Source organism: Cryptomeria japonica, chromosome 9 (genome assembly GCF_030272615.1).
Source record: "Cryptomeria japonica chromosome 9, Sugi_1.0, whole genome shotgun sequence".
NCBI classification, from domain to species: domain Eukaryota; kingdom Viridiplantae; phylum Streptophyta; class Pinopsida; order Cupressales; family Cupressaceae; genus Cryptomeria; species Cryptomeria japonica.
In genome coordinates this window covers 276,112,555-276,138,442 of record NC_081413.1, presented here as the reverse complement: position 1 = coordinate 276,138,442, position 25,888 = coordinate 276,112,555, and the positions used below count along the sequence as shown (strand labels likewise).

Genomic DNA, 25,888 nt, shown 5'->3' with positions numbered 1-25,888 from the left:
ACATATTAAAAAACAAGACCAAGACCAAGCCCAAGCCCAAAACAAAATAAGTAAATAGAAAACAAAACCGCTAAGCAATAGAAACAACAACAAAAAGAAACAAAAATCTGCATCACTTGACTTACCTTATACACCCGATTTACCCCCATACACCATACACCATAAATTTGAAGGGACGTCAAGCATATCCTAACCCAAAATTTTATCTTTGTCTTCATTCTTTATCCTCCATCATTATCTTTGTTTTTATCCTTTATCTTTAGTGGAAGCCAATTTATTCTACACATTCATGAAAAATGTTGAAGACTACAATGTAGCAGTTCATATCTGCCTTGGCACGGAAGATTAGGGAACATAGCCCAATGCAATGGACAGTACACCATATTTCCCGTCCAATACGGCAAACTCAATATTAATCCGGGACATCGAACCTGGGGGGAATCGTCGCATCTTCTAAAAACACGTCACATCTGTCAAATATAATCCAATAAAAAGAAAAAGTTTTAGTCTCATTCTCAAGCCAAAACACAAATCACGGGCGAAGGAAATAAAAACACAGCGGGTTGCAGAATGACTGCTAAATTAACCGGCACTTCCGCTTGCTCAAAGCTCAGAAATGAGTATAATGATTGCTTTAACAGGTATTTCTTTTTTTTTAACTTCTATCAGGCAAAATGTATCTTGTTATTTTAATGTGGATGATATGCAGGTGGTATTCGGAGAAATTTATGAAAGGGCAATGGGACAAAGAAGAGTGCGTGGCTGAGTGGGAAGCATACAGAGCGTGCATCATGGTAAATTTTTACTCAAAATTATGAAGAGATTAGCTCTGGTAAAATGATTTCAACGAGTTTATAAAAAGGGTTTCGTAATTGGGAACCCCCTTTTTCTTTCATCTTTTTTTGACACCTTTTTAAATTTGGTAAACTCCCAAAATGCACCCAAATCAAACTTTAAGTTTTGGTATTTTTCTGTGGTAAGTTCCCCACTCGGCTGATATGGGGAAACTCTTCATTAAACTCATATCTACATCCTTAAAACCAATTCCTACGTTTGTTGAATTCTCGATCAATGGTAGTGTATAAATGATAATATATATTATAATACGGGTGATGTCATAATGGAAGTGGCCCTTTCAGTAACATGATAGTTGATTATGTTTGCTTACTCGGCCTCAATTTTTTTCCATTCCTACAACTTTCTAAAAGAATGCTCTTTTCCTGATCTCCTCTTTCCCCTGGTTAAAAAAATCATGAAAATCCCCTTCCTTCTAGCTTTTTAAGAATACTCCTTGCTTGGCCTCGTCTCTGTTCTTCTCTGGCTGGAAAAATCCAGAACAATTTCCTTCTTACAAGCTTCTTGAAAAAGCGCTCTTATCCTGGCTTCTCCTCCTCTTCTCTGGGTGGAAAATATTAAAAGGACTCACTTCTTACAGCCTATAAACAAATGCCTTTTTCCTGGTCTCGCTTCCTCTGCTCTGGGTGGCAAATATTAAAGAATTCCTTACAGCTTTTGACACTTTAGCTCATTCCCTTTTATCCTTCTAAATCTTTCTTCTGCTAATATTCATAAAGTATAGTTCTTTATGTCAAAAGGCTTGAAAATTCTATCAGAAACACCTGCTGAGAAAATTCTTGTAGCTACTATCTATTCGTTCATTTTATCTTTCTAAATTTTGCCTCTGCTAATATTTATAAAATGTACAGTTCTTTTTTCAAAAGACTAAAAAATTCTATCGGAACCATCTGCGGAGAAAATCTTGTAGCCACTACCCATTCTTTCCATTTTATCTTTCTAAATTTTTCCTTTTGCTAATACTCATAAAATGTGTAGTTCTTTTTGTCAAAAGACTTCAAAATTCTATCAGAATCATCCGCTGAGAAAAATCTTGTGGCCACTACCCATACGACTTTACTATGTAAGCTTCCTATTCCCTAGGTTTATAAGAAAATGTCCAAGGGTTAGAACTGGCAACTCCAATTGCTATAATGTCTTATTTTTGCTGTTGCAGAAAAATGTGGAAGACAAGAATTTGAGTCGCTTATTAAAACTGGAGGCTACAGCATACCCAACTGTTTCTGATCCAGGTCGTCCATTGCATTCTGAAGATGGATCTAAGTAGAATAGTCATCATGTGTTTCTAGTAACATGTTTTTGGTGGAACCCAGGTTATACTCTACTTCTCGTTGATTTAAAATCCAGTTTTTGAATTTGGGAACTTTTCTGTCATCGTAAGAGGATTGTATTTGTTTGATTCTTGGGGAAAACCTGAGATTTCATAGATGCATTCATTTCATATTGTCATGTACTCCAATGTGTTGTAAATAAATTGCTTAACTTGCTACTGATGTATTTATGTAATTATTAAAATCTGTAACATTCATTCACTTTGTATTTTGTTGACGATATATGTTAACATATTAAATCCAGCTCAACAGAATCCAAGTATTTTCTGAAACCGTTTTTCATATATGCCCTTAACATATTTCTCTATTTGTTGGAAGCTTTTAGAAGAAAGAACACAGGAAATAGGGCTTGGAGTTCTTTTTCCAGGGAATGGTTACACCTATACAACCTTTTCACAGTGAATCGTTCATTTGCTTTGAGATGTTTGTTGTGGGCATTGTATTATCAACTATGCATTGTGGAATCCGTAGGTCGTGCTTGGGTTTGTTGTTTTAAGTGTTTGTCGGTGTTTCAGATTCACTGTTTTTGAGTGTTTTCATTAATAGTCATTATTGTAATTGTTGATTATGCATTGGTTTGCATGTTTGCCAAATGTGTCATTGCATGCTTTTATGCCATCTGTTTAGACCACTTGCATGTTTAGAGATGGTGTTTCCTTGCATCTTGGTTGTTGGCATATTGCTCACATTGAGATGCGTGTATGGTAGTGTGTCAAGTTCTTTGTGAGGACTTGATGTATTTTGATATGTGACCTATTGGGAGTCTTAGAAGACTCACTTGGTGTGCTTGAGCATGTTCTCTAACTCACCTTGGACCTTAAATTCTAGGTTTAGTGCAACTTTTTACTCCCTCAAGTATGGCTAGAATTAGTCCATGATGTGCATATTGCCATATAATGTGTACCTTCCGAATTTGGTACTTTCTTTCAATTATCAATGAACTTTCTAATTGTTTGTAAGGACTAGAATTGATTTATTAATTCTTCTTATGAGTAGTCTAGTCACCAAATTTTGTTATTCATTATCTTGTGATTCTTGGTCACACTTGATTTATTGTTGATATTGAGCTCATTTTGCCTTATTCTTGAAATTAATAGTTATTTTTTCTTGGCATTCTTTTATGATTGTGGTGGTTATACTAGAATGCCTTTCAATTACTGGGCATGTATCGTGTAATGTTTTTCTTTCATGTTCATAATGGACCTCTAATGGAATGTATAAGGGAGTAGATTGTGGAGAATGTATTAGTTCTTGATGTCTATGTTAATTACAACTATGGTAAGTTTGAAATCATTTATTCCTTGTGGAATGTAGGTGGACCCCTAAGTAATGGTGCAATAGTATAACTCACCTTGGACCTTAAATTCTAGGTTTATTGCAACTCTTTACTCCCTCAACTATGGCTAGAATTAGTCCATGTTGTGCATATAATGTGTACCTTCTGAATTTGGTACTTTCTTTCAATTATCAATGAATTTTCTAATTGTTTGTAAGGACTATAATTGATTTATTAATTCTTCCTATGAGTAGTCTAGTCACCGAATTTTGTTATTTGGTATCTTGTGATCCTTGGTCACACTTGATTTATTGTTGATATTGAGCTCATTTTGCCTTATTCTTGAAAATTTGAAATTAATAATTATTTTTGCATGGGATTCTTTTATGATTGTGATGGTTATATAGAATGTCTTTTAATTACTGGTCATGTATTGTGTAATGTTGTTCTTTCATGTTCATAATGGACCTCTAATGGAATGTATAAGGGAGTAGATTGTGGAGAACGTACTAGTTCTTGACACTTGTGTTAATTACAACTATGCTAAGTTTGAAATCCCTTATTCCTTGTGGAATGTAGGTGGACCCCTAAGTTATGGTGCAATAGTATCATTTTTGGGCATTGTAGTCCTCTTATTGCATTGCAGTTTTCTTATTGAATTGTAGTCCTCTGTTCGTCGACAACAAGCACTTTCAATTGTTTTTTTGGGGGAACTTTGTATACAAAAGTTGTCTCCTTTGGTCTTGTGAGTCTTCCCATGTCATCACCTTATCAACAAGTGTCATTGTCTGGAAGTTATGCTATCTTTGTCATTGGAAACTGTTCCTTGCACAAAAACAATCAATTCTAGATTAATTTGGGCTTACAAGGACTGATACTTGCTTAAATGCTTTCTTGATTTCCACAAACATGTTAGTTTGCTTCTTTGCGCATTCTTCAACATTTTCGAAATAGCCTTGGTCTTCTTTGCAAAGTTGGGGATAAACCTTCTTATAGAGTTTATTCACCTAAAGCAAGATTGAACACCCTTGATAGTTTTAGGTTGAGAAATGAGATCAATACTTTCCATCCTTTCAAGATCTACCATCACTCCTTCCTTTGATACAAAGTGCCCCAACAATTTGCCATCATTAACACCAAATACACACTTCTTGGGATTTAATGAAATCACATACTTAAGGCAGCTTTTGAAGACCAATTCTAGATGTGTACAATCATCCAACTTTTTGTTTTTGAATTAGTAGTGAGGTCATCCCAATATACCACCATAATCTCATCAACTAAACCTACAAAAGCAACATTGACTGCTCTTTTGAAGGTTGGATCAGCTTTTGAAAACTCAAATGGCATTCTCATGTACACATAAGTGCCCCAAGGAGTTGTAAAGGCTGCCTTTGGTTGCTTATATTCAAGGTTACCGGGAGACGGGGGTACGTGGAGACTGGTACTGGTATGGTTAATTTTCAAAAATAGGAGACCGGGGGGGAGTACTTTGAGACACCAATTTTTTATAATATAATTTAATAGTTTCGAGAAAATATCATTACATAGAACTTTGAAAACAAGAACAGTGGTGGAGTGATACAGGATCACAACGACAACTTCGTTTCTGCTATTGCTCTCCCTCTTGGTAAACAGACTAATAATGTTGCCGAAGCCATAGGAGCTTATTACAGTCTTAAACTTGCAAAACAGAGCAATTATAACCTTGTTTGGGTCGAGGGGGACTCTAAAACATTATCAACTACCTTAAGGGAAATTCTACTTCGGCTTGGAATGTTGATATTTGGATGAAAAAAGCTAAAGACATTATTAAAACCTTTGATAAATGTATGTTCGCTCATGTTTATAGACAAGTCAATGTGATTGCTGATTTCCTTGCCAACAAGGGAGTGACGTGTAAAGCCCAGCTTTGTTGGACCCATGGTGATAGGTTGGACTCAGAACTTGCGATGCATCTGTTCCATGAGCGAAGTCAGGGGAGTAAAGTTGTTGATTACTAGTGCTATTATGACTTTGGGTGTTTTTAGAACTACCAATACCTTCCGTTCTGAGACAGGTGGCCAGAGAGGACATAAGAATCGATGTGAATTTATTTCGCATGCTTTGTGGGCGATTTCATACATTTTCTGGAGGTTTGCCTTAACTCTGGAAATTCGTTGCAAAGAGAATTACAGAGAGTTTGATAAAATGGGTCGTGCGAGAAAGAGAATTGAGCCGCCTAGCTGTGTGCAGCTTAAGAATGAAAAGAAGCTTTGGCGCATTCTGAAGAAAGGTGGGTTCACTACTTACATTGAGAGGCTTCAAGGGCGAAATCAAGATGTTACTAAGTATTTTGCTAAAAACTGGAAGGATGGTTCGATTATTCTTCATGGTTGGAGGGTCCTGGTAGATGAAGCCCTAATTGCTCAGGTCATTGGGTTATTTATGGATGGCATGAAGTATTACAGAGATAGGGTGTACAAGAAGCAAGCTGTGCAAAATTATCCTAAGGAGGAGGAGGAATAGGCTAAAATTGTTAAGAAGACGGCTAGCTACTATGATATTGCGGTCATCAAGTCTTTTTGGCAGAAGCTTCTGAAGGTAATTATGAATTGCCTCACTTTGGATGGTCGGTATACTAGGGTGTATGGCCACCATTTTGTTATTTTGAATCATTTCCGCCATGGAGTGAAAATGTCTTTCCCTTTCTACCTCATGTCTGCTCTGAGGGCTAATTTCAGTGACCACCGTAAGAACCTTGCTAAGTTTCCCATTGTGCATGAAGGCCTGCTGGTTCTTATTGATGTCCATTTTCGTGCTCTTCCTCCCCCTGAGGATTTTATCCATATTTCTTCTGAGAATGATGAGACTAGTGCAGGAGAGTCTGAGAATGATGCATTTGGGTTTGGGTCTGAGGAGACTCCCCCTCCCCTGAAAAAAGGAAGGGTTCCATAGGTCATAAGAACATTGTTATGTCCTCCTCCTCTACTTCGGCTGAGATTGGCTCCCCCTCTTCTACTGAGAAGGCAGATGATGTTAAGAACCCTGATAACCCTAATGTCTCGGCCTTTCCTCTTTCCTTTAAGGAGACTGGTAATGTGGGTGTGGCAGGTATTGCTGACCTTAATCCTAAAAGTGATGAGCTAAATGATAAGAGGGAGGATTATGAAAATGTGCTAGGTATGGCTCGTGATCATGTAATCGACACCTTTAGTTTGTTCAAGTGGCTATTAACCAAAGAGCTTTGGGTAGCAAAATGGATTCTCTCCCTACTAGTTCTTCTCTTGGTCCACACAATTAAGGGAATTGGATTGAGGCTGAGAAGAATTCGGCCATGGACTGTATCAAGAAAACAGGGGAAGGGGTTGACCAGCTGAAGAAAAAATTGGAGGAACGCATCACCCGGGTTGAGGATGGCTACAAAAAAATCCAAGACACTCTCAAGACCATTATGGTTAGCAGTCATAAAATTGTGAAACAGTCTGTAACGTTTATGAATGCCATGGTGAAAAGTCTGGACCAACTGGATAAGGCTGTTGTTGTTATTGGTGAGGAAGCTGAGGCAGCTCAAAGTGGTGAAGGACCCTGCAAAAGGACTCGAGCGAACATGAAGAAAAAGGTGGCCTTTCAGAACTTGGATCATAACGCTATGCAGGTTGCTGCTGATACCATGAATACCTTAGAGGCTGAGGTCGTTGAGACCCTTAGAAGCCTAATGTAATTGGGTTGTTTTCTGTTGCTGGTTCTTTCTGTGTCTAGGTTTGGTCTTTGTGCTGTCTTTTTGTGCCCGACTAGGCTTTTGCTGTCTCTTTGGCTGCCGCTTTTTATGCCTATCCTTGTAGCCCATTTTGTTTTGGATGTTGCTTTCTGATTCTAATCCTCTTAGAATCATTTTGTAAAGGGTTTCGGGGCCCCTTCAAAACCTATTTTTGCCTTAATCCAAAACATTAAATTTAAAATTGAACAAAAATTGAAATTAAAATTGCTTAGATTGCTAGTAGCATAGCCAATCTAAATGGTCTGTGCATAGGGAAGTTTTTGGAGATGTCTCTAGTATCGGAGATGCATCTCCGTCTCTGGTACGCATCTCAGGGGGTAGGAGACGTGTCTCATGGTAACGTAGCTTATACTCCTGAACTTTCACTTGGTTATAAATTGAGATTCCATCCATCATGGACATAAGCTCTAAACTAATAATAACCCTTTGCAACAAATGATCCATGCTTTGCAGAGGGTAATTGTCTTCGAGAGACATAATGTTTGAGTTTCTGAAATCCCAGCACAACTTGATGTCTCCATTCTTTTTTCTTATCGGAACAAGATTAGACACCGATGAGGAATGTTTGATTGACTTGATAATACCATCCTCTTTCAATTTCATTAGTTCCTTTTACATTTAAGGGGCCAATGTGGGGTTTATTGGCTTCTGCTTTTTCCAGAAAAACTTTGCATCAGATTGCAAAGGTATGGTGTGTTGGAACAAGTCTTTTTTATATGCTTTAAGCTGGTCATATGACTAAGTAAAGCACTTCTTAATTTGCTTCTGCAATACAACCAATGACTACTTCTTTGCTGACTTTAATCTTTTGCCAATATAAACCATTTTGGATGTAACATTAGTCCCTAGGTTAATCTCTTCTATGGTGTAATATTAGTTCTTAGGTTAACCTCTTCTATGGATATTGCATTGTATGCTCTCAACCAAAGAAGTAAAACTATGCAAAAAATCGCGATTAGTTGCGATTAATCGTTGATCGCCAAGGTTGCCGATTCCTCCCCCCCCCCCCCCCCAAAAAAAAGGGGATAAAAATTGGATCAATGATTTCAACTATTTTAAATGCATATAATCGTGAAAAAATTCGCGCCAATTAATCCCAGTAAAACATGTGAATAGTAAAAGAAGCTTGCGAAAACCCTAAGCACCTGCAAATCGAAAAAAAACACACGCAAAATATTTATAAACGCGTTGCTAGGGCGGTCGAGGACTGAGCGGCAAGAAAAAAATATTTCGCTAGGGTATCAGGAGGCATGACGACCTTGACCTGCAAAAAATTAAGCGATCCATGCTGCTCGTCGCGACTCTTACGAAACTCTGTGCACAAAAAATTAATTTTTACTGTTTTTAATTTAGCTTTTCGTGTATTTAGTTTTTTGTAATTTAGCTTTTCTTGTAGTTAGTTTTTTATATCTTGTATAAAATTTCAAATATGTATTTTAAATTTTAATAATAGACATTGATAAAAATTAAATACTATCTTATATACAGTAAATTCTTTGAAAAAAATAAAATTATATATTTTGAAATTTAATATTATTTTATTTTAAATATAAATATTTAATATATTAGAATTGTTTAATTTAGTTTCTAAATTATCAATCTATAATATTTAACAAATTTAAATTATAATATTATAATTAATTTAACTAAATATGGTATTGTTTTATTTTTAAATTAACAAATTTGTAAATTAAAATTAAAATTTCAAATTTACTAAATTTATTTAAATTTAATATGGTATTATATTATTTTAAAATAATTCTAATTTACTTAATATATATACAAACAAATTTAAATTTTAAAAAAATTAATTTATATAAGGCGAATTCCATTTTAATTAATAAATAAATTTTATATCAATGAATTAAAAAAATAGTTTGATAATAAAATTGTAAAAAATTAATTTAATAACAAAGTAGTGTAGTATTTATTTTTAAAATTTGTTTTACAATATAATTAATTTTACTTCATAAAATAGAATAACTTAAAATAATTTTTAAATAAAATCAAAATTATACAATAATTTTCTAGTAAATAAAAATTAAAGAATTTTTAAATAGTTTTGTTCCTTTAAAAATACTTGATGATTGTGTTTGGATTTTTATATATGATAATGGGATGAAATTTTGAGTTTTATACATGTTTCTCAATGTAATTATTGCTAATCTTTTGACATATATATAAAGATTAAAAAAAGAAAAACATAGAATTCATAATTAAATAAAAATAAATATTATTAAAAAATTCTTGAACAAATAATATGATAGTAGTTAATACAATCATGTGTTTTGAAGTCAATATTTTATTTGCTCACAATATCTCTATGCTATGTAAATGTCTTATATATAAAAAAGTAATTTTTCATTATTTTTTTCCAAATTTTTTACCTTTTTTTTGTAAACCCAATTTTTTCCTGACTTTTTCCCGATTTTTTCAAAAAATCTTATACTTTTAGTTTGCCAGTTAATTCCCCAAACGATTAATGCTTCTTTGCTCTCAACTAAAAGTGAGATTACAATGCAATACCCATTCTACTTTTGGATTACCCAAATCTCAGAATGGGCAAGGTGAGAGCATACACTATTTAGGATTACAATCAACTGAAAAGGAAGCACGAAGCAGCGAGCCAACCAATACCACTTATTTAGTGGGAATTACAAGGACGCATCCACTTATTCAATGGGAAAGCTTATACAATATTGAAATAAAAACAAGCTTCTTCTACTTATCTAGTGGTGAGAAAAAAGGGGTACATCCACTTATTCAGTGGAAAAGCTTAATACAGTTAAACCACTTCTTCAGTGGGGTAAGTATATTAGCAATAACAAATTTAAACCCATTGGCAGTACTACCATTGAGGGCTTACAACATAAAGTGCATAGAAATGGTGTCTTTCGGCAGTATAACCATCTGAAGCATTACAAAGTTAGCACATATGCATTTTATACATCAAAATAAGAAGATTAGCTGTTGATGACAAGTGCTGATGTAAACAAGAACTGCTGTAACACCCCAAACAGTACCCTAAAGTATGAATAAAGCCAATCAACTTGAAACAACAGCAATGTCCCTTGATAATTGATGGATATTTTGCTGGTACAGGTCTTTAATACATTGGAAAAAGTATTGCATTAGGTCTAGGCAGCAAAATATTCACTCAGAGATCACAAACAACTCACACCCAGCTTGCCATTAACGAACATAGACTGTGAACATCAACTTCAAACATGATAAACTTCACTCAAACACCCAAAAGGAAATATACATCATTCTAGAAACTACCTTCAACCATATGTAGGTCTGCTTTGGCATTGAATCAGCAGGTACAATAGGCTGTACAATCTCCTATATGTGGTTACAAATGTCAAAGTTCAACTGCAAACCTTGGTAAATGTCCCCCAAACATCAAAGTGCCTTATATCAGCAAAGGTAAATCACAAAAGGTACAGCGTTTAGGCAAAAAAATCCTCATGCCAATCTCATAGGCTGCCATTATTGGTATGCACTACTCCAAATAGCAAATCTGCATTTACTAACTTGTATGCCCTTGGAAATGAAGAGACAAGGGACCTTAAAACAGCATAAAAGTGTCAAACATCAGAGATATAGCACTTGAATGGCTAGCAGTAGATGGTACAGCTTGTACTAGAAATCTGAAATAGTACGACCCAAGAATTACAAAGTTCCTTGTCACCCTCCTTCCACAACAAAACCTTCAACAAACTATACAAATACCTCTAGCAATTTGCAACATCAAAATAAATAAAAAACATCCATAACTGCGACTCCCAAATTGAAATTCCGATTTGAAGCACAATGGTGATCTTTGTGTGAAATCACTCAGCTAGCTATGGGGGTTTTCGTTGTCTAAACCAACAACACCAAAAGGGTTTTAGCTCTCAAGAAGCTTTGGAAGAACTAAGGTTCATTCCAGTAGCATTACAATATCATTCACAAATCTGTTCTCTCAAATGAGTCCTCAACCTCCTTTTATAACTTCTCTATAGGGAAATAACCAATTTTAAAATATAATAATTTATTTTTTCCTTCACAAAGACTTTTTAGGAAATTTAGTATTATTTTTCATGTGCAAAGTCCTCCAAGCCCAGGCATCCAACTTAAAATACATTTTAATACCTTTTCAATGAGCTATTACATTAAGTTGTTTATTTAATATTTTCAACACTAGACAGTTTAAGTGAATTAATTAAATAATAACTCAATAGCTTACTGAAGCTGCAAAAAGTATCCAAATGACATAATTATGCAATTATGATCATACCTCAAGGATACTAGAGTCATAGGACGATGAACCAAAACAAGTAGCTGACTTCTAAAAATAGCCTCCTCTAAAGTTTGGAGAGCTTCCAAAAGGTTGGAAACTGAATTTGAAATCATCGTTAGGCTCACCAAGGCCAACTCACTGCCAACCTCTTTGGAAGACACGCCAAAGTTTTCCCCAACTCACCAAGTAGCGTACGGGAAAACTCGAAACATGGGCCAATTTCTCATAAATTAATTTTGCTTAAAACAGGTACATTGTAGTCCTCTCTCCCTAGAATTGCTTGCCCTCAAGCAATTGCAAGCCTCAAAGAACTATTTTTTTCTGAATAATCAATGTGGCTCCAGGATCCCAAATCAATCTAGGAGGTTTGTGAGCTTTTTTACTTGATTTACCACGTTGCAACATGCCTGCTAATAAAACCTCCTTTACCTTTCTTGTTAAAAGTACAATCTTTTGCAAGAATTCACTGAGGTCACTGAAAATTTGCTTGTGTTTACCGTGTTTCCACTACACCGATATTGTAAAACTCAGGAAGTTTTTGACCTTTTCTGTATCCACTTTGGGAACCCCTGCATGATAATCACAACTGTGCAGTGGTCTGTTGTCCAAAACACAAATGCAAATCGAAACCAAGAGATGACAACTATTTGGTATTTGAATTTTCATCCAAAACAGGATTGGGTTAGTTGAAATATACATCCTTTCAGCTGAAAACATAAACTAACCTTTCCCAATGACTGAGTGGTCTGAAAATGCACATTCTTGCAGCTATCCAAGTCAGAAATCAGCAACATTTAATCTAATTTTCTCAAAATCAGCACCTTGAAAGAGAAGCAACTGCTGCAAAATTGAAATCTTTTAGCAAGAGTAAGAAGTCTAAGCATTCTATTAGCTAAAAGTACCTTCCCAATGCCATCAATGTTAGCTGATATAATCATTCCTTTCAACAACAACTTACCAGCATATTCTTTTGAATCTATGGCATCAAATTGAACATGATTGCAGCTGTACAAGGGTGAAATCCATAACTCACAACCTGATTTTTCCAAAATCAGCAGTCTAAAATTAAGATAACAGTTGCCAAAATGAATTATTCTCACTTGCATAGATGATGGAAGCAACAAAATAATGAAAATTGCCTTAACTACAACTGAACATTCATCTTAATCAATCACCATTTGAAAAGTACTCCTTTCCTCCACCATAAGGGATTGGCAAAACATCTTTAAGTACTCAATTGTAACTTTGTGGTGGCTGAACTGTATCAAAACAACAGCGTTAAAGAAGTAATTCAGACTTGTAGATCTCTTTAGAACCACCTCTCTGTCACTACCAAGCTCTATCATCTTCAATTCTTCCCTTGCATGAAAATTGAATGTTAATCCAACATAATCATGTTTCTGCTTCCTCAATTTGTTGATCATGAAGACTTCTTTAAAGATAGTTAAAATCTCAATAATGTTTTGCATCTCACAATAATAATGGTGTTTCATACCTCTTGACAAACTCAAACTTGTGAGATCAAACACCATGCCAGGTTGATACAATGCAAAACAAACTCTATTATGAAAGTATGCCTTGGCTGAATTTAAAATATTGCATACCTTGGTTTCATACCATAAGTAAACCCAAGGAAATATCTTCCAGAAGGTGTAGTCTTCATGTATCATGATATCCCATGGGGCAACTTCTACCTCATCAATTCCTTCTTTATTAGGTGGTCTTCCAAGAGGGTTACCAATAAATATTTTATTATGCTTTGCTTGATCACATGATTTTGCACATCATTAGGATTAGATCTCAAGTCTTCATTTGTAACTTAATGTGTATCAAAAAATTGAACATGAGGGAAATCCCTCTTTATCTGCACAACATTATCAATCTTTGGTGGTCCCTTAACCGATCCACAGGGCACCACCTTATGTTTGAGACCCACACCTGGATCCCATATCTTGTTATTGTCTTCACTTGTGTTACTAGAATCAGAAAGTGTTCCATCCTCCACCACAAAGAGTGGATTATCAAAAGATGATTCTGCATCCATCTCAACAAGTGGGTTATCAACAAGCTGAATTTTTTTTTATTCTCTAGCTCAAAGCAATCTTCGTGTTGATTCAACCTTGCACGTGCAACTTTTTTATTCTCTAGCTCAAAGCAATCTTTGTGTTGATTCAACCTTGCACGTGCAACTTTTGATTTTTTTTGGAAATATTCCAAGTAAAAATCCTTTTGAAGGCTATCAAGCTCTTTAATTACTTGACTGATTTCTTTTGCTCTTTTCTCATTCTCTTGCTTTCTGAATTGCCCTACGACATCAAGCTAATTTTTTGCTTCTAAAAGTGTCTCTTGGACACTTCTAAAGCATGCTTTGTTGATTTAAGCTCAAAGTTGAGCCCACCAAATTCCTTCTCTTTTCTTCCCAATGCATCAAGGGTCTCTTTTGCAAATTTGAAGGATGATCCTCATCTGAAAGTAAGTGCAGATAATCAGACTTCATTGTTTTCAAAGCATCGTTAACTGTTTGCAAATCTGCAAGAGTGGATCCTCCTTCAATGCCTTTCTGTCTTTTCTCAACTTGGGCCTTCCAAATGAGGTCTTCAATAAATTTGTGAGTGGCATCAACTCTCGTCAAAATTTGTACCACTTTCTCTTCTGTGACTGAGAATTGGTTCTTCAATTCTAGCAATTCTCTAGGTCTTTGATCTAAATCAGAAAAGTAACTTTGCTCATTAACAATAAGGGCTCATGTGGGTCCTAACTCATCAAGTAGCTAACAGGAATAAAAAACTGGGCTAATGCTCATAAATCAAATTCTCTTCAAACGGGGACATTACATGAACTACTTTATTTCTTGCTTTCTAATAGTCTTCACCATCAAACATTTTTTCCAAAGCAGTCAAACCTCTTGGGATGGTATGACCGGCCAATTGCATATGTTGTTTGGTATTGTAGGCCTTAAAAGGATTTCTATATTGTAATTGCAATATGGAGAAGCTTGTACATCAAACTTAGATGCCACAACTGCCAAAAAATCTGCAATGGTGTTTTTTGGTTTGTCAATCCCAATTGCTGCAAACAACTCAAGGGTGTCCCAAAATTGCATTGCAATACATCTCGAGTCTCTTTTCTTCCACCGCATATGCGCTTCTCACTTGAGAGAATCAATTTGAAATCTCCAAGGATCTTCAAGCGCTTCACTCCATATTTATGTGCAATGTTCAAACCTAACATGAGAGCTTCATTCTTTCCGACGCTATTAGTGCAATGGGAATATAGCTTGAAAGATAATCTAAAACATTTATCACTGGGGAAATCAAGACAACACTTGCACTTGAGCCATCTCTTGAGCATGCACCATTAAAAAACATAGTCCACAGTTCATCCTAATGACTACTGGGATTAGGGTAGGGAGCAACATTGTCGAGGTAGTGGTCTTGATGATCATCACAATCTCTAATGAACTGATTTGAACTGACATCCAATTATAACACCTCATTTGTAGCTTTGTCAGGGTCTTCGCAAGTATGTAACATCTTCTCTCTGTGTAATTTAACTTATTTAAATCCATCTAAATGTTTTTGTCTATGAATGCAGACCATTTCCTAGATAATAACATTACCCATTTTGCAAGACAATCTGCAATGATAAAGTTAATTAGAAAAGACATATTGAGATATGCGGCATGTTGATCCTCTACATTTTTGACATTTCTATAACATTCACTCCTTAAGAGTCTATGGCAAGCATTTGCCATAAGATTTTGAAACTTGTAATCCCAACCCATTCAAAACCTCAAGAGGCATTGGATTACTAGGGGCTTTGGAATCTGGCATATAATGATGAACCAACCACCGAAGAGGGATATAGAAGGGGTCAAAAGTCAATGGCCGTCCACAAGAGATGTTCTTAAATATATCCTAGGTGCATCTTTATTTGTCTAACATCAATAGGAACACTAGTAGTTTGGTCAAGTTTATCTATGACATTGATATAAGAAGTACTGTCTCTATGTTCTTGGGATCCTAAGGAGTTAATCTACAGGCACATAAATTTTAACTTGACATGTAACTTGAGCTATGTCTATAGGGTTGTAATTGGGTGGAGGGGCGGATTGCAATATGGTAACATCATATGCGGTAGGGATAAATGGAATAATTGGCCCACACCTAGTAAGATCCTTACCTTTGACTACACCTCTACAAAGTTGCATGGACACGGATACAGATACAAATATGGATATGGTATTGGATATGGATACGGCTGGATACGACATTCATATAAAACATATACACATATTTTTAACATAATTATGTAAGTTATTAGAGGAGATTTTCATTACTTCAAAAGCAATATAGACATATAATTGCTACATAAATAATTATAAGTTGATTTAACAATTTACAATATGCAAAAATAGTATAGTTGAATTGGAAGATAACCCAAAAAATGGGTCACTGAAATAGAAAAACATTTCATTTGTCTTTCTCATTTGTTGTTGGTTTTGTTTATACCATTTTTTTTTGTTTTTTGATAATGAATGAATGAAGTTTTTTAAAATTAATTTTAGGAAGATTTATGTCAAATTCAAAAAAAATCAAATCACATAGTATCCGGCATGGTTGGAAAATCAAGGTTTTTTGAACATGCGTGGGTACAGTATCAGGTACGTATCTGGGCTGTATCGGATATGTATCTGTTTTGGATATGGGGACACGTGCACCCAGGGAGGGACAAAGGAGTTTCTAGCTACTTTGCACCTCTATCTTTGGTTCCATCTTGTTCTTCAGACAGTACATTTTGAGATGGTTTTGGTCTGGTATTTGGATTACCTGTCTTTGTAGCTTCAACACTGCTCATTGGTACCAGAACCTTACCTCTTTTGGGTCACTAGCTCTTGAATTGGAGCCTTCTCAAGCATCATTATCTCTGTCATCAACACTTGACTTCTGCTTGTGTGGTGGAAGTATCAAGCTTGATTGCATCAGACACAATATCTCTTGTTTGCACTTTTGGTTTTCTAAACTGGCAACCATATGGCTGTCGGTGAAGATGTAGCTGTTGGTGTCTTTTCTTCTTCCTTTGTGGTGTCTCTTCACTTGCAATTCCGATTCTTTATATTCATTGCTCTTCTTCTTGGACAGATGGATAGATATATATTGCTGGCTTCTCTCGTTTGTCTGTAGCAAGTTGAGAATATTGTGTATGTAGTCTGTCAGATCAGATATATATATATGTTTTCTGTGTTCTGAATTTTCAGACTTATGAAAGTTTAATGTATAAGAGATGTATCATTTGACTTCATTGTCAAGATTGATTTGTGGAGAATCAAACTTATCTTATTGAGATTGATAGTAATCTGAAACTATCAACAGTTGTATTCATTTCCAGAGATATAATAAAGTTAATTTTTGAGTGGGCTGGGTTTTTCACCCTCAAGTGGGAGGGTTTTCCCAAGATAAATTTTGTGTATCTTGTTTCAGATTTCTGTGTTGCTAAAACATTAACACTCATCTAATGGTTTATTCCGTTTATATACTGCTGCATGAGTTTCTTTAGGGGCTGAAATCATGCATAGGCAATTCATAGCAGTTCAGGGTACTATTATAGTTATGCTAACAAACTTCCTCACTAGCATTTGGGGCTGCATATTTGTCCATTTTTCAGCCATACTCATGTGTCTAGCTGACCAATCTCATTATCATCATAGTATTTAGGGCCTCCATCTTTTGTAGGAAACTCTTTCTCTCTCATCATCACAATTGCGACAATGCATTTTACAAGGGCTTGTGGTAGGTAGCATGTGTCACACCCTAACAAATCGTCTTGATAATTCACATGTTCCCTTCTGAATGGATCAGGAGTATCTCGAATTGGTTTCATAGAATTCTGTTGCTTATAAATCATTTCCCTATCATTTTGTGGTGGCTTCTTAGGTCGATGTGTATCGTATGGCTTGTTGTGTAGCCCTTGTCCTTCAGTGAAACAAGTGGTGGTTTTACCAGTGAGCAGGCCTTTCTCATTTCTTGCCACCTTATAAGACAAGTCCTTTATTACACCCATTAATTTGTCTAACTTGTCTTCAGCAAACCAGGGCTTCTTAGGAGCATGTCTATCTGTTTCTCTGGTTGTGTTTTTTTAATTCCAGCAAGTTGCTCTCAATATTTATTGTTGTAGTATTGGCCTCCCTCAAAGTATGTGGATTCTTACTCCTCAAGCAGCAACTTATTTTAGCATCAAATGTGCTGCAATACAAGACTAGGCACATTGATTCATTGGGTTTTAAATTGGGCGGGACCTTCCTCATGATCACGATGAACTTGCTATTGAAGTCCACCAACCCCTAATTTACTCCCTTCTCAATTACTGTCAGTTCATGGATAGTAGATTTTGGATCTATCTTGTCTCCATTTTGTAACCTGAATACCTGCATGAATTCTTCTCATGGGTGTATATAATGTCCCCTACCTAATTAACATAATTAATCTATTTCAATATACTAAAATTGATTGAGAGACTAATCATGAAGCCAATCATTGATATTCTTCAACTTTCTAGTTATTAACAAGTGCTTATTTATTTTCCTCATTAGATAATTAATTTCATTATTCATAGTTCTTAATATAGTTATCAGACTCTGCTACTATTCAGTTTAAGGGAGAAGGGTCTATGTATGTTACCAAAGCGCTTAGAGACTAAATACAATAGGTTCCCTCAAAGTTTATAGATCCAAGCCCTTACCTATCTTGGGTCTATACCCTCAAGGCTTATGTGTTGCTGATCCCCACCCTATCTTGGGACTTAACCTATTGCTTGGATTTAGACTGCCTCTCTTTGGAACATCTCATTTCCATCTTCTTAAATACTGACAATAATAACATGATTTAGACTAGAAGTATACTAATTTCTTATGTATTATGAATATATATGAAATTAAGTATGACTGTCAAACATATTGCAGTCCATATTAATATTACTATTTATTCTGCATAAGAACACTATTGGGCTTCATATATTAAGCATACTTATTAAACACATCCCCATGCATACCACCAAGAACAAGGATGTTACTGCCTGTAACTTAATAACAGTTCTGATCTGATCTGATCCATGGTGCTGTCACTGGATGATTTTGATTCCTTTCCTTTATATCTCTCAATGTGAGGGAGAGGTCACACCTCTTCATCATGTATGCCCTTTGGCAAGAGACACCCTTTGAAAGAGTACAACTCTTCATTATTTCTGCCCTTTGAAAGGGACACAACCTTACAATCAGATCTGCACTTCTTATCTAAATCAGATCTGCATTTCTCATTCCCAAATTATCCCCTCTTCAAATGAATTCTCTCCTCCCTTTTATACCTCATATTTGGGGGAGTCACAACTTATCATTTCATGCCTTTTGGCCATTCATTAACTTTAATCAAATCTTAATTATATTTAATTATATTCTTTAATATTTTAATTTTATTATATTCGTTTATTATTAAATTATAATTTAAAGTGGGGACATTACAGTGTATACTACTGTTGGGCAGACTCTTGTACCACTCTTTTGTACTTTTCTACAGGGATTGCACAGACAACTTCATCATTACTTCCTCATATTCAATCTCATATAAATCAGTGATTTTGATAAAACATCTCAATGTTCTTCTCTTGTGACCGTATTGTTACCTTGGAATTTTGGTATCTTTCCCCTGATCTGATTTGGAATGGCCTTAGGGTAATCAGGGATTCTAAAGAAATTCAATTGTTGGTATGTCTCCATTCCTAGAGGCTGCCTTGTCCGTGGAAATCTTTGTGCTTGCCTCTTGAATGGAGCTCTCATCCGAGGGTTGTTAAACTGTGGATTATGCTTCCGGTTTTGTGCAGGATGAAATGGAGCATAACCACCATGGATTTGATTCTGTTGATTAATGTTCTAGGATTGCAATTGAGCTTGTTGAGCCAACTGACCTTGTTGATGTTTGATATGCTTGTGTAATTCTTGATGCCTTTGTTTGAGATGATCCAACAAATCCAACTCTTGAGCAGTCTCTCTCTTGTGGTGATCACTTTCTGATTGTGTAGGTTTGCTGGCATCTTGAACAGTTATCATGGTCAAGTTCATTATTTCTGTGTCAAAGAGTAGGGGATGTAGGGTGCAGGTCAACAGGCTTTGTTCTTCTACCAGGATCAGACACTCCTAATCTGATAATATTTGCATTATTTGGTCTATCCTTATTTCTTCTACAAATAGGCATAGTATATCTCTGCACATTATATTTATTCCTGCATTCTTCCTTGAGTTCTAATCTGGTTATCAATAGAGTCATCTGATGGGTACTATTATTGATCTCTTAAATCAACAAATGCATTGTGGCGATCAGCTATACCAAATTCATGTTCTTGAGAAGAAAGCCTAGAAGACTAGCATTTTTTGCTCTCTAGGTCCCCTGTTGCTTCTTTGTAGGAGAACATCTATTATGGTTAGTAATTTAGCCATAGCTATCTATCAATCAAATACATTCAAGTGGGTGAATAAGACAAAAAAGTGGTTGGACAGCTCCAAGCCTTGAACAACTGTAAAGGGGTAGATAAGTAAATCAAGGTGTACAGTTGGAATGGTTGAAAGGGTAGGTAGTTTTAAAGTAAATAAGTGTACAGCTGGAAACACTAAATGTGTGTTTAATATTTCAACCTATAAATATATATAGTTTCCATGTAAATAATCCCTTTTAAATAGGGCCTTATCAATTCTTATTAGAGCCTAACAATTAGATTTTATATCTGAATTTCTTTTTTATGTTCACAATATTAGATTGCCCAATCTATGATATGCTTAAGGGTATTTCATTCCTTGGTGCTTCATTTCCTTTTGTTCAACATTTGGATAATATTCATTTGAGGACTCTATCATGCTTTTTGTTCTGCACGCACTGTGTTTTCTGCCAGATACCATTTTTCTCTGGTTTAGCTTTAGCAGTTGCAATATATTTTGGATCCATTTGTTGAAACTGGGGGCATCTATGATATTCAATAGGTAGACTATAATAGTTTATCAATTAAATCCATTCAAGTGGGTAGCTAGGAATAAATTCTAAGTAGGTGAACAACAGAACACCCCTAAAGGGTAGATAGAAAATGTCTCTTCTATTGGAACTATTCACTCAGAAATAGAGCCTAATCAAAGTGAACCCTAATATAAATATAGGGTTACTTGACAGGCTTCCTTAATATCTTCCAAACTAGAATAGAACCACATGAGCTAGGAATAAAAAATAGAGTGCTGAAGAAGGAGCATCTGGGTATGAGCTTTGAGAGTGGTTGGATTTAGCTCAGTTATTGTTACTCTGCTGAAGGGAGTGAGTGAGTGTAGTGATTGTGGGGAATCCAAACCACCTGCAAGCTGCTTGATAGTGTGAGTGAGAGGACATATATGTTTAAAAGGAGAAACACATGGGATAGAGTGGTTAAGGCTCAGAAAGGACACATCAGGCTGTGGTTTGCACTGACTGTGTTACAGCCCAGATTCTTTGTAGAAATGTGGCAACACCATAGTTCTTCTAATTAATGAAGGGTTGACTTTTTGGACCCTGAATGGAGGCATGAAGGGTTTATTTTTTGGGTCCTGAATGAAGGCATAAAGGGTTGATCTCTTGTTTCCTTTTCTCCCTATTCCTCTCTTCGATTCTGATAAGGTAATTTTTCTGTCCCAGGAACCTCATTGCAAGTGCCTCAGTATCTCTGTATGAAGGTCTTGGTATTTGATTCATGATTTACATAGCACTTACCATGCAATCCTTTGCGATGTCCATTTCTTGAATCATGCATAGATATGTATCTGCTCAAATAGTTTCTATTAGTTCTTCCTTTGGACTATTTTGTTTTGTGGACAGACCCATTCCTTGCACATGCTGCATCCATAAAATTAAAAAATTAATAATTTTCTGTCAAACATAAATTCTTAGTGTTTGTTTTATTGCAGCTAGTCATTTATTTGACTCAGAAAAGGGCACATCCCTTAAGAGTCTTACAAACTTGGTTAAAAACATAAATTTATGTTTCTTTTATAACAATCATGCAATCCTTTTGAGATTTTGCGAAATAAGAGCTTAAACAGCCTCGACATTGTGGCTATCCAGGTGGGTAGATGGCTTTATGTGAAGTATAATGTGCTGGCTGTTTACTTTCAGCATCTTGCACCTTAGTAGATTAAACACATAATTTTGTAATGTAGCTATAAAATTTGTTGTAGCTTATGATTGTGTCTCAAAGCTTTGATTCTGTGAATAAATTTGTCCATTACTTTGGGGTCTGAGTGTTTAAAAAATCTGTATAATTGTATGCTTGATTGATTTAGTAAATGCCTAAGCGGAACAGATGCAGAGTGTGAAGGGATAAAGGAACCAGAGTTTGATATATAGGTGAAACGTTGTACTATGATTGGTCAATATGAATATCTTTCTGACATGATTTTGGATGCATGTGACCAGGATCTGTAATGCTGTGCAATTATTGAGCAAGCTTGAATAAATGATGAGGTATCATTAACTAGCCATAAAAACAATTTCTAACAAAGGCCAAGTTGAATTATCCCTTTGAACTTGAATCTGCAAGCAAACATTTAAAGCAACAAGAGAGCTTTCGTTAGCTATGGTGCCATTTAAGACATTGTGCAAAATATCGATTGGCTAGTTCACATCCTGAGCTCACTATGATTCTACTCCAAAAGCATCACATGGTCCAATGTAAATTGAGTCTGACTTGATGAATTTAATGTAATCTCCTCTGAATAGAATTGTAAATATTGCAACAGATACATTTCATTTCCTTTGTATTCCTTGGGAAATTAAATATTCTTGGCATTCTTCAGGTGTGGAGAGAACATGTACACGCTATATATCAAATTTTAAGAAAGTGTACAGATGCGAAAGGTCTTGGGCAGTGGCTATTTCTTTACAAAGAGAAGATGTACTTCAGTTGTTTGAATATTTTGTAAAGAATGTTTGCTATTGTGTTCATTAGTTGTGCATTTTTTAATCCTTCAAAAGTATTATGGCTTTAGAGTTGATTTCTTTTTAGAAAAGTGAAGTATCTTCTTTTACTGACATCATACACAGCTTGCTGATGTAAAATTCTTTTGACGATCAGTGTAACCAATTCAAAGTGCCTCGCGTTGTTTCCAAGTACTGGAATAATTTGTTGTCGTTGGTTATCATTTAACCAGTTCTGCAAATGGAGATCATAAAGTAAGTCAGAATAATTACCTCCAGGTGATCATGTCTCTGGCATTGGGATAATGAACATGGAACACATAAAATTATACGATTAAGTTAGCGATCTTAAACGTGCACTGACCATATTGCAAGTTACGAACATAAAACATGGTACAGGGCAATGAAACCATACATCTAATATTATCTTTTAGAAATTGGATATTAATATTTTACTCATAAAAATACTAGCAATATCTATAGTAAGTTACTGATTACATTCACTAGTGGAATTTATTATTTCAGCTATAGTGATTACAAGATTCTCATGGACTTTAACACAAAAATGGCCACAAATGCAACAGATGGTATATAGACATATAGATTGCAAGGAATAAGATAAAACATATTTTACAAGAGCTCTATAAAGACATTAATAAGGCTTAGGTCAATGAGCATAAAGCATATAATGTATATTCAAGTGGTTATTATTGAACGACATTCATTAAAGGGGCTCAAATAACTGGCAATGTAAGGTCTAGATTTGTTCCACAGATTCGAATGGATGTACACTGACCCGTATAGGCATTACTTAAACCTTTTTAGGGAGTTTCTAATTGAATAAGCTTCTTCATCGTCCAGTATGTTGATTTCTCTGAGAACTTGTCAATTAACTCTATAGATGGTAATTATACAAGTTGACTAGCTAATTTTTTGCTTGACACATTTGTTTAGCTCCACGGTAGATTTCACCTTATAACTTTTAACAGCATGTTATAGTGTCAAAGCATTTTGTCTTAAGAGTTGAGACCAAAATCATAAAACTATCTCAACATAAATGACTTGAACAAACTTGGACTGATATCATTTTGTGCTTAATTATTGGCTGTGCACTAGAATAAAATACCACGGACTTCGTTCCCTTTGATATATTTGTGCCTCATGGCAAACAAAAGATAGCAGTAGTTGCATAACTTGGAGATATTCTATTCCTATAGTTGTCTCATGTTTCCACGAAAATGTCTTTAAAATGTTTTAGTAGTTGCTTCTGTATGTCATATGGCATCACGTCACCATTTTATTACTAACTTACTTTTCACATGTTGGTATTCGTAATACCAACGTGTTACAGGTCTATAAAACCATTTTATAGACCTTTGCCAAAGTTGAATCATCATCATCTAATATATGAACAGTCACCACAATACCAATTGTGTATCCCATCAAAATATACAAAATGGTGTGGGTGGTAGTTATGCAGTGACATCATGGTACTAGATGGGGATAAAATTGAGTTCTAGATAGATTCCAGATAAATGGTAAAGACAAGGCACAGGGTAAAGTGTAAATGAGGTCAAATCAAATAGAAATGGTCCCAATAGTAATCTGGTAGCACGACATTAGGGAGGATAAAGTTAATATCTCCAAGGAAATGTAGACAGGGATCAAAAAGATTGCTGACAAATCTGAAGCTCATTAAAAGTTGTTGTATTAATAGGTTTAGGAGTGTAAACATTGTTTTATAAAATTTATGATCGCACAGAAATTAAGGGTTGTTTGGAACCAGTATGAAACAATTTTGCAACCAAACAGGGGAAACTGCTCATTTCACAAGCCGAACCACCACCGTAGGAAGAACTACCCATTTCATAGAATGGGTGGTCCAAGACCATCTATTTAATCTAAAACAGAAGGTGGGGTCCAAAAACGTGAAGACCCGTAATGAAAGGAGATGATGGGAAATAGCAAGAGACACTATAGGATATTAACAACATGCCATCAACTTTGTTAATCAACATTAGTAAGTTCGATTGAGTGCATGCTTCTGGATTCGATTGTGTGAGAGTTTTTGCACCAACTCCACAATCGAATCCATAAGCATACACTCAAATTTGTTAATGATCAACAAAACGTATAGTGGGTTGTTTTACAACTAATTGTGGGCTCATAAAAAATGATCAATAGGATAGGATATTGTAGATAACAATGGGATTGGCTAAGGATGAAAATGTATAGGCAAGGAAGAAATTGATGTTTCATATAATATGTTGGTCAAAATGACATTTAGGTGGAGATAATTTGGTGAAATTTGATTTGGGAGAAAATGAGCCGGCCAAATAAGGAAAATGTAGGCACAATAGTGTCTCAAATAGTACATTAACTATTAATGACGTACATGGAACTTGATATCATCATGGGTTGGTGCCACATCACATCATAAAAGGTGTACTTGATGGGTACATACATATATAAGAAAAGGTGATTTAGCTATTTTTTATCTTTATTCTAGGGGAAGAGCACCAGTAGTGGATATAGCTAACTGTAATAACCCACTGTACTTAACCCAACAAAATTTTGACCTCTTTTTTTTTTAATATTTAATTTAATCATTTGTGTTTAATTCAATCGCATACTATGGGCATCCATCCATTTGGAGTAGGCATTCATCCATCCGGGATGAACATCTAACCATACGGGTTAGACATTTGTCTATACGAAACAAAAGGTTTCATCTATCCAATACGGGATAGGCATCTACCCATACGGGGTAGGCATCTATCCAATTGGGATAGGAGGTTCTCTGGCCAGAGACTTAGACTCATCAGGACCATTCGGGTCCTGAGCCACTCACTAATCTCTACACTCCTCTAATAGGAGTGCACCAAGGTCGCCGCCCTTAGGAGAATCAAAATAACATAATGCAAGCTTGAATTCTGCCTCAAAATTTGGCTTAAAGCTTCGGGAAGTCAAGCGAATCCATACGGGATTCCTTCTGAGTATGCATTGAATTACTTTTTCTTTTATTACACTTATATTTCAAATTAGGATTCTTCGCAATCCTCCTTCTTACCAAACCTAGACCCCATCTACGAACGCCTGAGTACTAGGGACAACTTCGTCCCTAAACTGCCTACATACCTGTTTCGGCACGGGATCAAGGCGTAAAGTATGTAGTTCTATTTTCTAATCTATGGTTTAATGTAAACCGTTTGGTGGGTACGCAACCCTTTCTAGGGTCAATGTCCCAGACGGTTTCTCTGCGGTTGCTACCCACGATGGTAGCACTTAAGCAAAGACTCAAGATGGTCTATTGCTTGTGGCTTAAAACAACTAGATCCGAATACCTATCATAAGTGTCACCTTTGACCCAATTGTCAATCGTCAACAACTCTTCGAGATTAAATC

The 25,888-nt window shown here is 35.6% G+C and overlaps 1 protein-coding gene across 4 annotated transcripts; it reads left to right on the top strand.

Moving 5' to 3' along the window:
- The first annotated feature begins 252 nt into the window (after positions 1-252).
- LOC131032996 (uncharacterized protein At4g33100) lies at positions 253-22,560 on the top strand. 4 transcript variants are annotated; one of them, XR_009358880.1, is made up of 5 exons: positions 267-641; positions 710-794; positions 2,012-2,168; positions 21,983-22,030; positions 22,363-22,560. XR_009358880.1 is itself a non-coding variant. In XM_057964097.2 (4 exons), the coding sequence occupies exons 1-3, from the start codon at positions 571-573 to the stop codon at positions 2,120-2,122; spliced, it is 246 nt and encodes an 81-aa protein (XP_057820080.1). In that variant the 5' UTR covers positions 253-570; the 3' UTR covers positions 2,123-2,168; positions 21,983-22,560. The 4 variants fall into 4 exon arrangements, 3 of the variants coding, with proteins under 3 accessions (XP_057820080.1, XP_057820079.1, XP_057820078.1); XM_057964097.2 differs by having other exon boundaries at positions 253-620; positions 21,983-22,560; XM_057964096.2 differs by lacking the exon at positions 21,983-22,030 and having other exon boundaries at positions 264-641.
- Positions 22,561-25,888: the final 3,328 nt, after the last annotated feature.